General features: G+C 34.2%; 1 protein-coding gene across 2 annotated transcripts in view; it reads left to right on the top strand.

Moving 5' to 3' along the window:
- The window catches only part of KIAA2026 (KIAA2026 ortholog), a 135,579-nt gene that overhangs the window by 62,582 nt on the left and 50,860 nt on the right, over positions 1-22,137 (top strand). Inside the window, exons 3-4 of one of the 2 annotated variants that reach the window (XM_030294259.1) lie at positions 1,317-2,731; positions 12,707-12,786. In XM_030294259.1, the coding sequence (XP_030150119.1) occupies positions 1,317-2,731; positions 12,707-12,786 (1,495 nt within the window). Of the gene's footprint in view, positions 1-1,297; positions 2,732-12,706; positions 12,787-22,137 lie in introns of those variants that run through there. The other variant, XM_030294258.1, reaches the window with a different exon arrangement.

Raw genomic sequence — 22,137 nt, 5'->3', positions numbered from 1 at the left:
CAGATTTTAGGGAACTGTGTAGTCCGCACCAATGCTGATGCTTTGGGAGAGGGTCTTGCTATGCTTTTGCCATTTACCAGTTTGTCCCAGGAAAGCAGTTGCATGACCACACAGTGGTTCAGAGTTTATGGTGAAGTGCAGCAAAAAGCTGGCACCAAGACTTGATACCTTCAGCCTGTGTCTTTGTTCCTATGCTAGGGAATAGGGCAACACATTGGCACCATCAGTTCTTTTGTCCCGGGAGAGTCCATGCCACCACTCCCAAATGAACTCCCAAGAAGGGGAACTGTTTCTCCCAGTTGGACCCAGGGGATATTCAGATCATGCTTCCTACTCCTGTATCTCCTTCCTCCTTCCTTCCCCACTGGGGCACTGCTAAGCCTGCCAGATACAACCCAGCAATGGTAGGGTCTTCTGAAACTTCAGACTTTGAGCTCCACTGCTCATAAAAACTAACAGTCAGCCCCTCTCTTTTTCCCAGTCACTGGTGTTGGGGAAGAGTTTTTCTTGTGCAGTCCCCTGCCTGTTGCTTCACTCTTTCTCTCTCATTCAGGCACACCTCCATGATCAGGGCTCCCTCCTCTCTGCAGCACTCACAGTTCTTTTCTCCTCCACAACAATTGTCTGTAGCTCCTACCTTCCACGAGGTGGTCATTTTTCTTCTTGTAGATGTGAAGTTTTATTCTCTCAGTCCTCAAATCAATTTCTTAGGTGTTCAGAATGATTTGATATTTATCTAGCTATGTTCAAGGGATGAGGTAAGCTTAGGGCCCCCCTACTCCTGTGCCATCCTCCTCCCATAATTTTAGTTGTTAAGGCTACCTAATAATAGCCAGCTTATTTCCCAATTGTGTAACTTTTTTATAACTTTACAAAAGTTTATAAAAACTTCTTTATAACTTTTTTTATATGGTTAAAGTTAACTCTGTCAAGTTAATACAAACAAAAACTTTCTAGGAACGGAATTACCATGTCAAAGGATTTAAATATCTTTATAGTTCTTATATGACATCATACTACTTTTAGAAAGCACTACCCTGTGCTTTTGTTTAGTACACATGTTTAAATTTTTTTCATTTACTTTGAAATTGATACACATCCTAAGTTGAAGAATTTTACTTTGGATGAAGAAATGTCAGAAGACTCAGTGTCAAGTTATATATTTATTTCATCATCTGAAGAAAATAATGGTACATCTAATGAGATACTTTGTAGCCATTTGCCTTGTTGATTAAAGATTAATATGACACCAAATATTTAGTATTTAATGGTACTTTCTACTTTAACAATAGTATAATTTGTTAAACTTTCTTTAGGCTTCGGGAGCAGGAAAGAAAAGAAGCAGAAGAAGCTAGTCAAAAGGAAATGGAAGAATGGGAAAGAAAACTCCTAGCTCAAGCAGCTCCAACTTGTATGGAGACTATGTGGGAAATTCCAGCTATTGGTCATTTTCTTTGTTTAGCCCAACAAATTCTAAATTTGCCAGAAATAGTCTTTTACGAATTGGAACGTTGTCTTCTGATGCCTCAGTGTAATGCTTTTCTTTCTAAAATAATGACTTCTCTGTTAAGTCCACCTCATCGCAGACCTACCTTACATCGAAGACCTACTTTGCCTTATAGGACCTGGGAAGCAGCACTGAGACAGAAAGTACAGCAGTGGTATACTGCTGTAGGACAGACTGAAAATCCTGATAACTGTGCTGAAAAGCTTGGGTTATGTCCTCAGTTTTTTAAAGTTCTTGGAGAAGTTAATCCATTGGAAGAAAAACCTTTTCATGAACTACCTTTTTACCAAAAAGTATGGTTACTTAAGGGTCTTTGTGACTTTGTGTATGAAACACAAAAAGAAGTTCAAGATGCTGTACTTGGACAGCCTATTCATGAATGCAGGGAAGTTATCTTGGGTTACGATTATTTGGAGAATGCTTATGTGCATTTTCCACAGTTCTGTGGTGCAGATGTACGGATTTATAAACAGAGACCTTTTCAAGCCCCAGAATTTCCAGTTCCACCCATTAAAATACAAAGAGTACCTCGGATTAAACTGGAGAAATTGAAATGTGACTATGTTAGTACGAGTAATGGAGAACATAGGTGTAGTATAGGCCTCTCCTCTGCCTTCAAGAAAGAGCAGGAAACTAATTTTGATACAACTTGGGGCTCTGCTAAGATGAACTTGGATAATCATGACATCCCTGTTGAAATGGAAGTGAAATCCAGCTGTGAAATTAGAATTTGCAGGCCCTGTGAAATTAAAAAAACTGATTGTTATAAAGAAAATTTAGGGGAACCAGGGAGTCCAGGGGAAGTTACTGGCTTTGGAGAGCCTCTTAGTCCAGGTGAAATAAGGTTTATAGAAAATCAAGAAAAATATGGTGAAGCTTCCAGAGTAAAGCCTGAACCCAGTCCATTAAAAGAAAATGCTCTAAAATCTTGCCAAATACATGTAAATGGAAGTCACAGTGATCATCCAGAATTTAACTGCCACAAAGTTGTAAGAGACATTCTATTAGAGCAGTCACTGCAGAGTCACAAGAAAATCAAACTAACTAAAATGAGGGCAAAAAAGAAGAAAAAGAAAAAAAAGAAATTGAAAGATGTTTTAAATGAAAACTTACAGAGAAAGCGTGAAAGTCTTCATTCTCTTGCATTCAAATCTTACAAACCTGAGATCCAGAATAAGTTATTGATCATCAAAAAGAAAGCAAAACACAAGAAGCACAAATCTGGTAAGCTAACACAAATGGATGAGAATTACATTTAAGCATACTTCATGTTGTTCTTGCAATTAGGCATGAGAGGCACTGATTAACAGAATGAAAAGTGTGTGTGTGTGTGTGTGTGTGTGTGTGTGTGTGTGTGTTTAAGAGATCAAGTTTTATATTCTTCCACTGATTAAAACTCAGAGCAGAAGAGGTTTTGTATACTCAACAGAAAAAAATACTGTCACAGTACATTTTAATTTAATTTTCAGTTGAAGATCTTTGGACATAATGTTTTTACATTCTCTGGACCAGATTCTTGATAAATAATGCTTCCCATCATTTTTGAGAAGTGTTTTTCCCCCCAGGCTAAGACCAGTACAGCAAATGGAAAAAGCACTGATATCAGGAGATACCATTCCCAATACTATATAGAGTACATAGCAACTTAAACCAAGGCAAGTCAGATTATCTTTCTGGGTGTTGTTTTTTTCCCACATCATATATTTTTTAGCACTCTATTTTCAGTATATATTTTCATACCCAGGAAAAATGTGAAATACAAGGAAAAACATTGCATCAACTAATAGGACATGAAGCATATTTTGTAAGAAGATTTGCACATTTGTCTTACATCAAATTTGAATACCCCGTGTATTTGTTGCAAGTCTATTTAAAGAATAACAAAAAATTCTGTAAATAAAATCTTCGGTGGTTGGTTGCACTATCTTTTCATTACTCAGGTGTTTTTGCTTTTTCTATTGTTTGCCTTTTAATCAGTTTCTGTGTCTTGTTTGTCAAGAAGATAGGTGAGATAAAAGCAGATGTTGAACTCCGCTTATAAACTTTGCCTGGTTGGGAAAAACTTGAATTGTTTACTAAAATGAGTTGTGGTTTATTGTCATTATTTGTGGATTTCCATTTTTTATATCTTCCCTCAGTAACAAAGATAATTAGGATTTGACAATAATTTGATAATGAGTTGGTAAATGAGAGAGTGAAGTTTGTTTAGTTGATATACTTGCTGTTACTTAAATGAATACAGTTAAGTATATTTTAAAATGTGTATGTAATATATCATTGATAAACATAAAATTTACTATTAAGAACAGGCTTAATTTGATGAACTGATAATTGCAAAGTTGAACCACTACACTGGCCAGATGATGAAAAACTACAATTTTTTAAAGTAACTTTCAGAAATAAGCCTTTTAAATTTTGTAATAATCCACATATTTAGGCTATATAAATTTAGTTTGATTTGGCACGTTTTCCTCTCAAAAATATTAATTAGTAGTTTAAGTTGGAAATATTTTTTCCAGTGCTAAAGTATGTAATACTGTTTTATTAGTACTGTTGTCACCTGAAACCTTTTGTTTATTTATGACCTACTATTCATGTGTTCAAAGGTAATTGTGACTTATGGGGGTAAATACTGATGTAGCTCCTATACAGGCTTTACCAATAGCAGAGTAAAAATATTAACTGTAAGGATTACTTTTAAATTTTTTTTTTCAACGTTTATTTATTTTGGGGACAGAGAGAGACAGAGCATGAACGGGGGAGGGGCAGAGAGAGAGGGAGACACAGAACCGGAAACAGGCTGACGCGGGGCTCGAACTCACGGACCGCGAGATCGTGACCTGGCTGAAGTCGGACGCTTAACCGACTGCGCCACCCAGGCGCCCCTGTAAGGATTACTTTTAAATGTATTTTTATGGTAAGCAATTAAAGTGTTGCCACATTTTTTAAATGGTAGTTCAGAATATTTGTAGATCAGAGAGAATATTTGTGGGGGTGTCATGTCCAGTTGTCCAAGTGAATAAAAAAAAAGAAGCAAATTCAGCAAGTACTTATGTACCCTCTCTGAGCATCTTCAGGTGGGTATAGACAGCTTACAGGGATGAAATAGAAGAAAATAATGCACTAGCCTATATACTAATTTTATCTTCAGAGCAAATTTAGGAGGTTAGTCTTCAGTAACAAAAATACTTGGATCTGGCAAATACAGTTTCTCTCTCCCTTGATATTTCTGGGTAAGCATATGCCCACTCTTTCTTTATAAGATACTAAACTCCTTTCTGTTATAACAGCAGTACATAAAATGATATTAAAAAAATTTTTTATTAAGTTTATTTATTTTGAGAGAGAGGGACAGAGAGAGTGAGCAAGCCTGGGGCAGAGAGAGGGAGAGAGAGAGAATCCCAAGCAAGCTCTGTGCTGTCAGCACAGAGCCCGATGTGGGGCTCAAACTCATGAACCATAAGATCATGACCTGAGCCAAAACCGACTGAGCCATGCCTTTTAAAAATTTTTTTAAATTACATTTATTTGTTTGTTTGTTTATTTAATTATTTATTTATTTAGAGAGGGAGCTGGGGAGGGGCAGAGAGAGTGAGAGAGGGAATCCCAAACAGGCTCCCTGCTGTCATTATGGAGCCCTATGCAGGGCTCAAACTCACAAACCGTGAGATCATGACTTGAGCTGAAACCAAGAGTCGGAGGCTTAACTGATGGAGCCACCTAGGCACATAACAACAACAACGACAACAACAGAACATTTGTTTTACATCATTTTCAGTACACTTGTCTTCCTGAGGCTTTGCCCTGGGCTCCTTTATTAGTTATGAGGCATTGTAGCCTTTTATAGTCAGTTTTGGGCATACTCTAATCCAGTGTTTTCTCTTTCACTATTTTTAAAAGGGAGTTCCATGGTGACATGTTTGGAAAATGTGGAAATGCTCCTCTTCTAGATTCACATTGTGCATTAGTGCAGGTCCACAATGCATTTTACAAAACTCTTGTATCAGATATGTTTTGGAATTCAGAAATCATCAGATTATAGAAGGATATTATGATATATATGTTTATTAAATAACATCCCCAGTTGAGTTTGGTGTAGCCCCTGTAATTACACACATAGTTTTTACAGAAAGATATGTGAATGGGTTAAATGAGATGAAAACTATAAAGAACCTTAGAACAGTTCATGTCATGTTTATTTTTAAAATAAACTTTTAGAACTTTTTGAGAACTTTTTGAACTTCAGAATTGTGGAAAAGTGATTTGGGGCCTTTATTTTAAGGACTCTGGGAAGTCTTGAAGAAAAAAAACTGTTTAGTTTTGTTTAACCTAGTATTTTTAAGTTTACTTGAACACAGAGATTTTTTTTTCAAGTAATAGCATTCTGTAGAATATGCTTTGGGATAAAGTGTGTCATCCATGAGCGTTCACTTAGGATAGAGTAAATTCTACATGTGGTTAATGTGGTCCATTTTATGTTGATTATACAGGCTTTAATTTTTGGTGGACTCTCTAAATTTAGCAGGTGGGAGATAATTTTTAGTAGAAGGTGCAAAGACAAATTGGTTGAGAATGATTTGATAATTTTAGGGAACTCTGGGGCAGTTTTGCAACTTTTAAGCATTTTTATCTATTTTTTAGAATTGGAGTTTGCTTTCTGCTTTTTAATTGAATTCATTTTTAGTTATTTAAGCCTTTCCTTACTCTTAGAAATATTATAGAATAGAAAAACGTTGGAATATCCCCAGTTGTGCATGCTTATAGCATCAGATACTTCTCCTTTATAATGCTTATAACATTTATTTATAATGGTTGCATTTATTTCTTTGTAAATTATTTTGATGATTGTCTTCCCTGATGATTGTCTTCCCTTGGGGACAGAAGGTTAGCACAGTGACGAACACATTGTGTAGGAATCTGTCGAATAAATAAATGAACACACATAATATAGTTTACTCAGCTATAAGTAAGATTAGCTCCTTAAAATGTATCTTTTATATCCTTTTCAAGGCCTATATATTTTTAAATTAGCATTGTACTATCCATACCATTTTACAATCTGTTTTTTCCTTGCGTAACAGTGCACCGTGAACTTCTGTGTGATCAATAGATCTTTGCACCATCATTTTGTTATGTGTATTTTGTAGTTATTTTTCCAACCTCCTTATTAGACATTTTGGTTGTTTTCAATAGTATTCTGTTATAGATTTTGTGGAGTAGAGTTGGCTGAAATAAAATAGGTTTTAAAAACTAGAGGACTTTTTATAAAACCTGAAAAAAATGGGCAAAAATTATTAAAGATACATTAATTGTTACAAAAAGCTTATGGTGTTTTAAGTTACTCATTTTAGCCAATTTGGTTTGGAGGGTTTTTCCCTCTTCTCACATGTTCATTATTTTCAACGAAATCATTTTGTGTTAGCTCCTCTGAACTGATTAAAATAAATAAGACAAGTGGTGGTGTTATTCTTTTATAAGTGAATAAACTAAGGCTCAAAGTGGTAAACAATTCATTTTAATAATTGTTAAGTATATAATAGAGTAAAAGGTCAAGTCGAGAGTAAATCAGTCAGTGTTTGCTATAGTTGTCTTGGAAGGTTTTGCAGAGGATATAAGACTTTGAAGAATAGTGGGAATTGGATTAGATGAACAGTGGTTAGTAATGTGAATAAAAGCATGAGGGTATAATTAAGCTGGTGTCACTGAAAACACAGAGAAAAACATAAGGAGAAAGGTGAAAAGTTGAGGTTTTAGAAGCTATGTGAATGATGAGACTGTGCCAGTTATGGGTGATCTCTTTCTGGACAGGTGGTGCTGTTTTAAATAATTGCATCAAGTGCCTAGTGCAAGGAAATGACCTTACAATAAGAGATAATGTGTAAAAAGCAATAAGATCCTTTATAGGGAATAACTAAAAAAGCAGTGTAATCTACAATATTTGGTTACATCCAGACCCATTATTGTGAAAAAGTTTTACAGTTTTTTGTTGTTGTTGTTGAAAACCCAAAGATCCTAACTATGTGTGTCTGTATGGGGAAAATTTTAGAGGACCAACTCAAGATGCCAAGATATAAGAGAGTGGAAGGATCGATAGAATATTTTGTCCTTTTATTTTAATGCTGTATACTCATAAGTGCTAACTGTATGCCAGGCACTGTTCTAAGCCTTTATATATATTTTCTCATTTGATTTTCATAAAAACTCCATTAAATGGTATTATTATTCCTCATTATATAGATTTTATAGATTTAAAAAACTGAGGCACAGAGATGTTTATTAACTTGTCCAAGGTTACATAGCTAATAAGTGGCAGGATTAGGAGAAAGGATCTTGCAGAATAGTTAGGACCATTAAAGAGTTATAAAAGAAACTGGCAGGGTTTTCATGAAGGGGTTGAAGGTAAGTTTAAGAAGAGGAAATTTCTAAATCCAGATAGAGAATGACTGACTATATGACTTTTCTTTCACATTGACAGAAGAAAGTAATGTTTTGAGAGAGATGTTACAATAAGTAGCAGAATTTGACAGCTGATTCAATATTTTAAGCTAAAGGAGAAAAAAATCATTGTTTAGCAGTTATTGAATTATATGATAGTGGTAAAAAGTTAACAGTATGATGAGAAATTTGCTAATAGGCAAGAAGAATGGAAAGAAAATCAGCTGTTTTGTTAAGGTTAAATTGCTTACTTAAGAGATACAACACTCCAGAAACTTGTATAGACTAAATATTTGCTTAGGACATGAACATTTAGTACATAAAAAGTCAAATTTAGACTCTGGTTCTGTGACTTCACATTCCAGCCACTTCCCAGATTTCTATTTAATAATATAAATGCCCTTGGCCTTTTGTTTTTTTTTAACAGTGATTAATGTCTTAGTATCCATTCATTTGTTACGATTCCTAAAATGTAAGCACTGAGAAACTAGCGAATGTGTTAGGATAGTTTTTTTTTTAATGTTTATTTTTGAGAGAAAGAGTGCAGGTGGGCAAACACGAGCTGGGGAGGGGCAGAGAGAGAGGGAGACACAGAATCCAAAGCAGGCTCCAGGTTCTGAGCTGTCAGCACAGAGCCTGATGCGGGCTCAAACCCAGGAACTGTGAGATCATGACCTGAACCGAAATCAGACGCCCAACCAACTGAGCCACCCAGGTGCTCCAGGATAATTTTTAACATAAGAAGGCCAAATCTAGGAGGGCTTTGAACTAGAAGTCTCTGAATAGTTCAAGGGGCCAAAGAATGAAGACAGTCAGGTAAGGCAGATAAAGGAGAAGGGAAAGATGGAGAATAAGAGACAGGAAAGAGGAGTTGGATTGGGGATAATAATCACCTGCATTTTGCTAGTTAAGAGGTATATCTCCATGTTCTGGAAGACTAGAGTTTTGTGCCTAAGTTATAAAATATATTTTTAGTTACATTGTTTTCTCTCAAGTTGGGCTTCCTTTACTACAGCTGTTCTCAGCATACTTTTAAAAAGCTTCCTTAGGCCACACTTGAATACTAATTACTAGGCCATGTTAAGTTTTCCTTCTCTATTTTCCAGGTACAAGTTGACACTCATTTTTTGCTCATGTGTGTATTTTAGGCCCAATAATTGTGTCAAAATTCTGTATATGCTTTAAAGTGATTCTGACTTTAGCACAGCCCCAGATCTGAAAATTGTATTCTGTTTTATGGGATGAGATGATTTAGGGCTGGGGTGGGGGGGCGGGGGTAAAGACCTGGTGTATCATCAAGTGAGTGGTGGAAGAATGGAAGCCCACTAGGGGGCAGTATGTACCTTGCCCTATATGTATCTTGCCCTGGAACAAAAGCAGATTACCAAATAAAGCCTGTGTGGTTTTGTAGTATCCATGCTACATTTTAAAAGTGGTATAATAAAAAGGAAGAGCCAGTTTTTACTGAAGAATGAAGGAAAATTTGCATTCAAGTTTTTATGAGGATATAGTCTGAAGATACTAATAGTGAATATGTGAATCTTATAATCCTAATCAAAAAAGGAATGCTCTGAAATCAGTCAGAAGCAAATTACATTCCTGCAGAAAATTTGAAAGAATGCAATATTTTATCATAAAAAGCACGCAACTTTGAAGTGAGGCAGATGTAGTGCAAATATATGTCCAGTGCACATTAGCTATAAGTCCTCCATCAGTTTATTTGCCTGTTGATAGCCAGTTTTTTTATCTGTGAAAAATGAGGTAAGACATACCTTGATGTAATCATTACAAAGATTAATTGGAATAGTGAATGCATAGTACTTAACATGGTGCCTGGCATGTGGTAGGAATCAGTAAATGGTAACTGATTTTCAAGAGGTAGAATTATATAATGGAAAGAACTTGGACTTTGGAGTTAGAATCCCTGGCTGTGGTGCTTGCTTACAGTGTAACACTTGAATAAGTTAAGTAACCTTTGATTTTCAGTTATCCTACATTAAAATGAGGTGTTGCCTACCTTGAGGGGTTGTTTTGAGTATTAATTGAGATAATTTATATAAATTATCTTGCTAAGTGTCTGACATAATAGGTTCTCAATAAAAATTAGTGTTCTTACTACCACTCCTAGGTCATGTTGTGAAACTCTTTGGTAAATTGCGTAAATTATCTAGTTATTGCCAGTGCTTTCTTTATTTAAAAATGGACTCAGAGAGACCTTAAGAATTATAAACAGTTACCTGCCTCCCTTTTCCTATCTCCAGACCGGTGAAATTTCTGATTAAAATTAGGATTTTTCTATTTAAGGATCATTTCTCATAACTTCTTGTATGAAAAATGCTGTAAATAAAAAATGAATAATGTGACTTCTGTCATCAATAATTCAGTCTAGTAAGGATGAGAAACCTATAAATGGATCATTACAATACTGTATGATGTGTTACATAAATTTTGTAGGAAGTAGAGTGGTAGCACAGAGGATATATGAGCAAGAACTAAGATGAAAGAATAAGTTAATAAAAGAATTTGAAGAAGGTAAAATGATAATATTTGTTTAGACACTTATCATAATGCCTTAGCTAAGGGAGATAATAACAACTAACATTGATCACTTAACCATGTGCCTAACAGTAGTCTGAGTTTTTTTTACGTTTTAATTCTCAATAAGAAAGTAGGTAATATCATTATCTCTGTTTTATAGATAAACTGCACAAGGAAATAAAGCAATTTGTAGCTAGTAGGTGGTTAGAACTGGTATTCAAACCCAGGTAGTTTAGTTCCAAAACTCAAGCTTAAAACCACAACAGAATACTACTTCCATTTATTTAATCTACATTTAGGTATCCTAATCATATAGTGAAAGGAAATACCCAGTAACCACTTCAGCTGCTTAATCCATTAAAATAAGCATGGCTGCTAGAGTGAACTTGAGCATTTAGTACCCAAATTTAGTGCTTATGTGGCAACAATATAAACTTTATTGGAAGTTATCAAGGGTGACCTCTGTTGTGCTTACAAATGAATGCAAAATCAAACGATATTTATTTACTCATTTATTTTCACATGGTTTTTAAAAAGCTAATTAGAACAGCGCTGGGGCTGGGGTGAGGGTGGGGGGATAAGGAAGGATTTCATTTCCTTCAAATTGTTTTTATAGCTTTCCCAAAATTCGTGAGGCCATTAAATCTTTTCCTATGAACTTTAAAAAATGTAGTTTATAGAAGAAAGTCATTCTTGTGTCCAGACTCATGAGTCCCTTTGAGAGGTACCTATTGCATCCAATTAGAAATCAGTTATTCTAGCTGTGTTATAGAGATACCAAGAGTTGAATCACTTCTTCCTGAATACTGGTTAAGCAGACCACGCATTTGCCTATTTTTGTGGAAGTTTAGTTCCCGTATAGATTCTGTGTAAGCACGGAAACAAGTAACAGTGATAAGAAAAGAAATAAATGTTAGGTTATTTTAATTAAAAACAAATGTCAAGTGGCAGCAGGCTGATACTTATTAGAACTGGACAGTGAAATCCATGTGAACTTCAGCAACTCAAAATTTGTAGTAGTTCAAGCATAGTATACGTGCATTTTATTGAGTCAAAAGTTAGAAATGATCAAATGATAGTTCTGTGATATGGTTGTAAAGGAATACAGAAGAAAATACAATTATATTTAAATTAGAATTGTGCCTACAAGTTGAATAAAATGTTGCAATCAAATGAACTCTTTGCATGGAAGCAGATCATATCTATATAGGAAAATGTTCAGAAAGGGATTATGTAAAAAAATAGTAACTTTTAAGCTGATTTTAACCTACAAATGATTGTGAACTAAAATTAACTTTTAAGTGTTTCTGATTAATTTTTATTCCCTTATATAGATTATCAGCTCCTGGAGGACAGGATTTCCATTTTATAATTCTTTGTTATTCCCATAAATTGTAAAGTGCCCTGTATCTCATGTTTGTTGAATAATTAACAACCAGTTTATTAACTGATTTTGCTAAATGCAAATGTAGACAAAACACTTTAACATGTTCCTTTCTAAAAACAGAGGCTATATGCATTTATGTATCTCTGTTATGTTAAATACAGAGTAGATACATTTCAATCTGTGCTAATGAGTTGGATTTCTTTAAGAATGTGGATTTATTTTTTGTAGTGATTTCTGATTGCATAAATGACTAGATGCACTTTTTAAAGGGAGATTTTTACCTTGTTTTTAAAGTGATTATTGAATCTGCCAAAGGCAGCCTCTTAGGTGATAAAGAGATAAAGAGATAGAAAGACCTTGTTTCCTAAGCTGCTGAGAGGATTTTCACATTAGATTGGTTTAAGACCATAGTCTTCAGAGTATAGTTTTATGCAAGTTCCTGACTATGGAAGTCATTGTTAAAAGGTAAGATTTTTTTGTCTTATAAAATTTCATTTTAAGTTGTGAATTAGATTTTTAACTGAGCAGTAGTAATGTGCCTTTTTTTTTTTTTTTGCCAAATCTTATTACAGTAAGTTCTGATACTGTGAAATTCATCAGAGATTTTGATAGTTTAGTTCATGTGTAAAGAAAACAGCATTTGTTAATATACTTGTTACAGGTAGTTATAGTTTAATGTTTGCTTTTACTACGGCTTGTTTTGATTCATCACTTTTATTTGACTCACTAGAAGCCATCTGTTAGTTATATTTTAACTTTCAAGGTTCTATGTAATTTGGTTCTTGTTAATGAAGTGCTATAAACAGTATTATGAAGCTTTTCTCTTTTAATCTTGAAAGGAAAAAAATCCATATCTAAAAAAGCAATCACAAAGAAGAGGAAAACTGTTACAAAGTCACCCACTGTACCAGAATTTCAGGTAAATGTTTCAATTTTGTCTCAACATTTTTAGTTTAACTTTTTTAGTGTTTATATTGTTCCTCAAGAGATTGGCTGAATTCCACTGTAACACCCATACTTTAAATGAAGTGTTTCCAACTATGACTTTTTTCCCTTTAAGTGCAAGGCACGGATGGCTAAGATTTAATCTAGTATTTCAAATTTTTTTACCTCTATTTTTGTCTCTTTGATAGTCAAAAATCTCTGGTTTTTCTTATGTTATTCTACTTTGTAGAAGTAGTTTAATAGAATATATACTATATATTATAAATATAATATAAATGTTTAATATATGATAGCAAATGTGTACATGAGAGTCTTCCAAGAACAAATCATAATTTGTAAACAATTTGTAAATAGGTAATTTATTTTCACTTATTTGGGCACTGTGGAAATAGTAGACTTATTAACTTAAAAACAAATCTTTTAACTCTTAACTATATATGAACTTCAGAGAGAATATTAAGTAACATTTAATTGAATGGTCTTTACACATTTCTGCAAAAAGAAATAACTATATTTACTGCCGGATTATTATGTGAAAAATTTTTCATTTGTAGCTGGTACTAGAATCAGCAGAGAATTTCACCCTAAATAATACTTTTATTTTAAATCTAATAAAAGATGTTTTTTCATTCAAATGACTCTTCTTTTAAAATGTCTTTGTATTACCATGTCCAGTCCAGTTCTAACAATACTTAATTGCCAAAAAATAAAAATGGTGTTAAAATAAATTTCTGTCAGTCTCAAGTCAAGAAGAAAACAAAGAACAATAACTATGAAAATATTGGTAATATGTAATGTGAGTTTAATAGTTACATATATCCAAAAATGTGAACACATTTATTTTTCAGTAAAAATCTTATTTTTAGAAGTGTTCTTATGGAAGTTACTAATTGGTAAAAATACAATTTTAAATGAACAGTGAAAGAAAATAGGCATTTTCTTTTAGTATTTTAGGATAGAATATATTTTTTTAAATGTTTATTTAGTTTTTTTGAGAGAGAGATGGAGAGAGAATTCCAAGCAGGCTTCACACAATTAGAGCAGAGCCCGATGCAGGGCTCGAACCCATGAAACTGTGAGATCATGACCTGAGCAGAAATCAAGAGTTGGACATTTTAACTAACTGAACCACCTAGGCATCCCAGGATAGATATTTTTAATGACTTTCTTAGAATGAATTTCAAACATTTCTACATAATCTTTTTGTATAAAGTAACCTTGGTTACAGAATATTAAGTGAAAAATGTATATTTACTGTTTTACTTGGAGGCTTGTCTAACCATTGCTTATACCTGGTATTCAGTACTATAATATTGTCATTCTTCCATTGATATCATACCAGCCTTTGCTATTTTTCCCACTGATTTTTTTCCCCTCAATCCCTTAAAATATTCATCCTGGGAATATAAGTCTCAGAACAGATCTGACCTGCTGATGATGTTTGTTTCCATTCCTATCTTAGTGGATGGACTTTTATATGTAATAAGTGACATAGATAGCATAGTATTTTTAAAATTGCAAATGGTATTCATTAGTGAGGTATGAAATTAATCTAGCAGATTATATGACCACCATTCCTTTTATAAGCCAACAGTTAAAATAGAAAAGAAATTATGAATGTGTCAAATACAGTAAGGGTAATATCATTTCATGAAACTTTGGTTTTGGTCTTGTGTTTATTGTACTTGCTTGCACTGTAAAATATATTTTTGACCATGGGTAGAGCAAAAAATCTTGAAAAGCACAATACTAAGTGATGCTTTGTCAGTTACTGACCATTTGCTTACCACTCTCAGAAACTTAAGGTCAGAGTACATGTTTTGCCAAATTGAGCTGTTTAAAATAAATATTATATTAATTATGTTATGTTTTATTATGTTATATATAAATCCCCTTCCTGGTTCTTAAGGTGTCCTAGTGTGTGTGGGGGGTTGGGGGGGGGTGCTAGGATGGGCAATAGGCTTATGAAAGCAGTGGTTCTTATGCCTAGTTTATAATATGAATACCATGGTATTATCCCATGAAATTGATAGCTGTCTCCCAGGAAAAAGGTCATTTGCTTCAAATAAGCAAAGAACAGGAGATAAGACAGTATTAGTCACTAGTAAACTTTGTTGTTACAGACAAAACCTATAGTTTTGCCTTTCAAAATAACTTTATGTAGAATTTTTTTTCTTTGAAGTTCCCCACATGTAAGAAACTGATTATTATGTAATAAAGAAGTGAATTTATTTCTTTCCCAGAAGTTCTAGCAATATGTCATTTAGCACCTCAGATTCTGCAAATTATTCATTTTATCCAAGTTCTTTAAATATCCCATTTCTAGTATTAAACATAAAAATACTTTCTAAAATGGTTTCGCTGGGAGATTTTCTTCACCACATTTATTCTAAAATATTTTATTACTGAAAGTAATGAAGCTGTTAGTAGATAGAGATTGGATCCCTTTTGCAAAACCTGACTTAATTTGTATAAGGATTAGTCCATCTTTAAATAGACAATAAAACATGCTAAGAGAAAAATGTGTCCAGGGATTAAATTGTAAAGTTTATTTCTTGATAAGTCCTAATGAACTAAAAAAGTAAATCCTGTTTTGACCTCAGCTACTTTTTTTTTTAAGTTTATTTATTTATTTCAAGAGACAGAGACAGCATGAGTGGGGGAAGGGCAGAGAGAGAGGGAGACAGAGAATCCCAAGTAGGGTCTGTCTGCATCATTAGCGCAGAGCTGGCTATGGGGCTTGAACTTACGAAACAGTGAGATCGTGACCTGAGCTGGAACCAAGAGTCAGATGCTTAACCGACTGGAACCACCCAGGCACCCCGACCTCAACTACTTTTTAATTCGACGGTGTTTTTGTTGACTTTTTTTTTTTTTTTAATTTTTTTTTTTCAACGTTTATTTATTTTTGGGACAGAGAGAGACAGAGCATGAACGGGGGAGGGGCAGAGAGAGAGGGAGACACAGAATCGGAAACAGGCTCCAGGCTCCGAGCCATCAGCCCAGAGCCCGACGCGGGGCTCGAACTCACGGACCGCGAGATCGTGACCTGGCTGAAGTCGGACGCTTAACCGACTGCGCCACCCAGGCGCCCCTGTTGACTTTTTTAAATCTGGAAATTAACATTGCCTGTTTGCTTCATGTTTACTTATATTTACACCTAGTATCTATATCTCAGTTTAAACTTTTCTTAAGAAAAGAATTATCCTACCTTTATTTAAGGTATACACTATAGATATTCAAATAGTGGATTGGATTGATTTTTGTGTGTGTATTATAAAGAGACTAACCACATCTGTGCCACTTGTTCCTAAGGGTTATGTCAGTGGTTCTCATACTTTAGATAGTATAAAAATAATGTGATACCTTTATTAAAAATGAAAATTCCTGGGTTTTATGCACCAAGATTTCATCCTTGATTCAGTGGATCTAGGTGGGTACCAGTAATGTGCATAGTAGTTAAGCATGGATTCTGGAACCAGGCTATATAGGTTCTAATGCCAGCTTTACCACTAACTCTGTAACCTTAACCTCTTTGTGCTTTTCAATTCCTCATCTGTATAATGGGGTAACAATAGTACCTACTTATAGGGTTCTTGTGAGAATTAAATGAGAGAGTTAACTGTTTTATGTATTCTTTCTTATTTATTTTTTCAAATAAGCATGCCAGATTATTTAGACATAAGTACAGTGTTATGAGTAGGAAAATAAATTAAGAATTGGCTTAAAAGCATCTATTACTGACTTTTACCACATAAAGACTTTGCAGGGGCGCCTGGGTGGCGCAGTCGGTTAAGCGTCCGACTTCAGCCAGGTCACGATCTCGCGGTCCGTGGGTTCGAGCCCCGCGTCGGGCTCTGGGCTGATGGCTCAGAGCCTGGAGCCTGTTTCCGATTCTGTGTCTCCCTCTGCCCCTCCCCCATTCATGCTCTGTGTCTCTCTGTCCCAAAAATAAATAAACGTTGAAAAAAAAAATTAAAAAAAAAAAAAAAAAAAAACTTTGCAATAAATCTCAGATTTGGTCATATTTTATAAATCATGAAATGTTATGATTAAGCCTACAAGAATTTGAAAAGTGAAAAACCAAGTAATATTTGCATCATTAGATTTAATCAGGGGAAAAATTTATGCTTACCCACTATAGGGTTATGGTGATTATATAGTTGGCTTATTGGGAAATTTTGGGGTTTTTTAATTTAGCAATAGGTGCAAAAAAATTAGGAAATATTTTTATTTTTAGTATTTAGCATGTTGGTGATTTAAACTTTTAAATCATATTGAACAATTGCTTATGACTTTATTAAATTGACTAAAATTTTATTTTGTCAGTTTTGTAATATAAGACTGTTAAACTGAAAAGTAAATATCAATTTTCTTAATAAAATTAATATTTGCCAAAGCCTTTTAATTTGTTTATTTGAGAGAGAAATCTAGTATGTGAATTCTCTTTTTGAACACAGTTATGAGTCATAGGAAGTATTTTTAAAACAGTGTGTCAAGTCTCAGTAAAATTTTAAAATAATGTAAGAGCTTTAGTTGCCATGTCTTTGCTTTTCATTGGTAACCAAAATCTTTCATGTAATTTATACTTGATCCTGTTCTATATGTGTGGTTTATTCTAAAGGCTGGTTTATAGAGGAAATCCAGAATCCAGCTGCTGACTAGGACTTACATAGTGGTAGTATTTTTAAACATAAGCATAAACTCAGATCCTTAACATACCTGTGGAAAAGTTTAAAACTTTTTAAAATGTAAAAAACTATAATTTTCACAGGTATGTTAACCATACTATATTTAACCAATGGAGAAACTAAAGGATATGAAATAAAGTAACAAATTGAGACCCTCAGTATAACAAATTGAGACCAAAATTAGAGTTCACCTGCTTCACTGTGTTAAGGATTATTTTGATTATATTATTTTATTTTGATTATATTATTTTAAATTGCCACCTCTTAAATATTTTTAACTTCAGCTGTTTCACTTTTAAAAGTATGGGTTTTACTTTCCTCTTAAAATTCTTTCAATTTTTAAATATTGTGCATTGAGAGAAACATATCTCATTAATACAAATACTTTGTTAATCAGACTTATTTTTCACATCACATATGATATCCTATTTGCAGGTTTTGAAGCAGTCATTCTTGATAGTATGGTGATCATAAGAAATGAGAAGAAATTTTCTGTCCTCGTATTTTAAGATGTTAACATAATTTTAGTTTATTTATTTTTAAAAGTTTATTTATTTTTGAGAGAGAGAGAGAGAGGCAGAGAAGGGGGGACAGAGGATCCGAAGGAGGCTCTGTGCTGATGCTTAACCAACTAAGCCAGCCAGTCACCACATTATAATTTTAGTTTAAATACAATATGAAATTTGAATTTATACCATGAATTTAGTGTTTTGCTTACAATTTTTAGAATGAAGTGTAGGTTTGTTTTATTAGAATGGTAGTGAATGAGAGATCCAGTTTGGGCCTACTCATTTTGACTCCTGCATTGTTTTCCCTTTGCTGTTTAATGTGATTTATTATGTTGCTTTAGTTTTGTATGCTGCCTTATGCTCTTTTTGGAACAAATAAAGAAAATACCTCTCATACCTATTGAGTTTATACCCAAAGGCATAATTTCTAGCTTGAAGTAATGATAAAGTAAGGAATGATTTATTATGTTGTTTTTCTGATATGTGATCATATCAGAATTCTTTTGATCTCTACTGGACCTCCCCTCCCCCACTGTATACACACATTCCTACTTTCTGAGTTGAAGAGGAGACCGTTTAATATTTAACATTTAATAGAAATCAAAGCTTAGGGATAAATTAAACCTAAAACTATAATACATATTCAATTGTTATTAGATTTTTTATTTTGTTTTGTTTGGAAAGATCCCTTAAAGAATATAATATAATATAGTAGGAAGTAGATGAGTCCTATGTTCTATGGTCTCTTCTACCAATGTGTCATCTTAGGTTACCTCTGTTAGTTTTAATTAGTTTGTATGTGAACTGGAGATACATCTTTTTAGTCTAAAAATTACATGTTTTTAGTCCTTTCTGTTCTAAGATTTATGATTTTGTGGCTCTCATGGATTGGCCTTAAGTGAAAAGTTACCTTGAGGGAGAGTGTGACAGCTTTCAAGAGGTTTTCCTTAGGGGATCAAACTCTTTCGTAACTTCTGCAGTATGATTGAAAATCTTGTCTCGTGAGTATTGGCAGTGTGACCCAACTGTAATATGAGCTGCTATGGAGCTTTTGTTTTTCATCCCTGGAAGCCCTGAGCCTCAGATAACATCTTTCTAATTCAAGGTAATGGAGACTTTGATAAGATGTTTTGCTTTGTTCAAAAAATGCATCTGTTCTCCTTAGTAGGTGAACTTTATTTATTGATTCTGTTTTAAAAACACCATTTGAAGTTGAGTTTAAAGGCCATACATATGCCATATTATATAAAAAGAGAAGGAATAGAGGGTATATAAGGCAGAGTTGGCATTAATCAGAGTATTTTTTCTTTCAGTATTAGTAACAAAATTATGTATGTTCCTATACATGAATTTTCTCAGAGCTTAACTTGACTATATATTTTGAGTATCTGCCTTAGGTATATATCTATTTGTAGAGAGTTAGTATAGAAAGAGACTGTAAATTGTTATGTAGCTATTAATTCATTTTAAGATAACTTCGAAGTAAATATTGCTAAAATTATTTTCACCCTCAAATTCAACAAATTTATGTTGAAGAGTCCTGTCATTTAAGGAACATTTATCTTACCATTGTGCACTTAATTCAGTATTTCATCCACTATTTGGAAATTAGTCTTTTTGATCTTCATATTCAAGGACACTCCTATGTGGGCTTACTGGCCAGAGGGGGATAAACTGTTCCTTGCACCAGCTTCTGTTGAGGATGCAAGTAGTAGTAGGAAGGATGGGGGAAGTAGTCAACAGCTCATATTATTTATTTGAGGGAATGCTGTTTCTGGTGCTCCGATTACCAGAGGTATTAATCAGTTCCCCAAACCCCCAATTATAATAGGCATGACCATAAAAAAGATTATTACATTTACATGGGCTGTGACAATTACATTATAAATTTGATCATCTCCTAGTAAGTTGCCAGGTTGTCCAAGTTCGGCTCTAATTAGAAGGCTAAGGGCAGTCCCTACTACGCTGAATAAAAGGTAAAGAGTGCTTAAGCACCGAATAAAAGGTAAAGAGTGCCAATATCTTTGTGATTAGTGGAAAACAATCAGGGGTTTATGAACATAGGTAAAATGCCTGAGGAAAGCATTAGACTTTAAATCTAAGAACAGAGGTTTAAGTCCTCTTTTTGCCAGGCTCTGTGGTGAAATAGCATGTTGAATTGCAAATTCAAAGAAGCAGTTTCAAAAAAAAAAGAGAGAGGTTAGAGTGGGAGAGAGCCAAAGCATAAGAGACTCTTAAAAACTGAGAACAAACTGAGGGCTGATGGGGGGTGGGAGGGAGGGAGGGTGAGTGATGGGTATTGAAGAGGGCATCTTTTGGGATGAGCACTGGGTGTTGTATGGAAACCAATCTGACAATAAATTTCATATATTAAAAAAATAAATAAATAAAAACAAAAAAAACCACTCAGGATATTGCCTGACATATACTACATGCTCAATAAATGCTCGCTATTATTATTCAAAAAAAAAAAAAAAAAAGCAGTTTCAAATCTACCAGAGCTTCTCCTGCCTTTTTTTCCCTAGATATAGCAGGAGAAGATTGAAGCCAGTTGATTAGTTAGCGGTTGACTAAAATTTCATGGGATGGAAGCCCACCAATCTGTCAAGGGCTTAGCTAATTAAGTGTTTGATTTGCAGTAAATTAATGTAAGATACATTCTTGCGGTCCTTAAGGTTAAATATGCAGCAGTTAAATTGATTTAATTTACTTATGGCTTTGAACACCCTTGGTCTATTTTAACCTAAACTCCTAGTCCAGAATAGATATTATTGGTATAAGTGGGAGTAGCATAGTCAAGATTACAATAAGTGGGCGCAGGAAGTTTATCTTTTTGTGCTTTCAAATTGTCATTTTATTTTTATGTTATTTGTTGAGGGAAACAGTACTGTGACATATGTTAGTCGTATATAACAATATAGGTTGAGGAGTGCTGTGATGGCTAATAGTGTAGATATAATAATTTCATGTTTTTAATTTCTAGAATGGTTTTTCACTTTGGGATAAACCCTAGGAGTGGTAGAAGGCCTCCTAGTCATAGTATTAACACTAGGATGAGTGAGGTGATTAGGGGTGCTTTGTTTCATGTATGGGATAGTGATAATGTTGTTATGCCTGAGCTATGCGTAAATAGTATGAAGGTAGTGAGTGTTATTATGATATAAATTACTAGGTTTAAAATTATTGTGGGCCTGTATAGTATAATGACTGTTATTCATCCTATATGGGCAATTGAGGAATATACTAGGATTTTTCGTAGTTATGTTTGAATAAGTCCTTTTCGGCCTCCAATTAGGACGGATGTGATGGCTATTGTTAGAAGTAGATTGGGATTGATGGCAAGTGAGATTTGATACAGGATGGATAGTGGTGCAATTTTTTGTCATGTTAGCAGAATTAGGCCTGAAGATAGATTCCCTGTGCAACTTTAGGTACTCAAAAGTGAAATGGGGTTAACCCCTGTTTTATTGTTAAGGCAACAGTTATTATAGTCAATGCTATAGGATTGAGGGTTTTTTATGTTATTGCCCGGAGTATAGTAGGTTGATGATAATTCCTATTGTTAAGGGTATGGATGTGGTTGCTTGTGTTAAAAAGTATTTTGTAGATGCTTCTTTGGCTTGTGAGTTGAATTTTTTTTTAATTTATTTTAATGTTTATTTTTGAGAGAGAGAGAGAGACAGAGCATGAGCAGGGGAGGAGCAGCAAGAGAGGGAGATATAGAACTGGAAGCAGGCTCCAGGCTCCATGCTGCCAGCACAGAGCCTGATGCGGGGCTTGAACCCACGAACTGTGAGATCATGACCTGAACTGAAGTCAGACACTTAACCGACTGAGTCGCGCAGGCGCCTCTGAATTTTTTTTATAAGGATAGGGATGATAGCTAGCATAGTTATTTTGAAGCCGATTCAGATTATTAATCACTGAGAGTTTATTATTAAAATTATAGTTCCTGAGATGACTGTTGTAATAATAAGAATAGGGGGTTTTATTAATACAGGAAGGGTATAAGTCAACATTTTTGGGGTATGGGCCTGATACCCCAGGCTGTAAGGTATAGCTGACCTTACTATAGAATATGGTATAATGTAGCATGAAGAGTTTTGAATTCTTAAGACTAGGTTC

This window comes from Lynx canadensis, chromosome D4 (assembly GCF_007474595.2).
Source record: "Lynx canadensis isolate LIC74 chromosome D4, mLynCan4.pri.v2, whole genome shotgun sequence".
Taxonomy (NCBI): domain Eukaryota; kingdom Metazoa; phylum Chordata; class Mammalia; order Carnivora; family Felidae; genus Lynx; species Lynx canadensis.
Note: the sequence above shows the minus strand (reverse complement) of the source record. Positions and strands in the feature narration are given on the sequence as shown.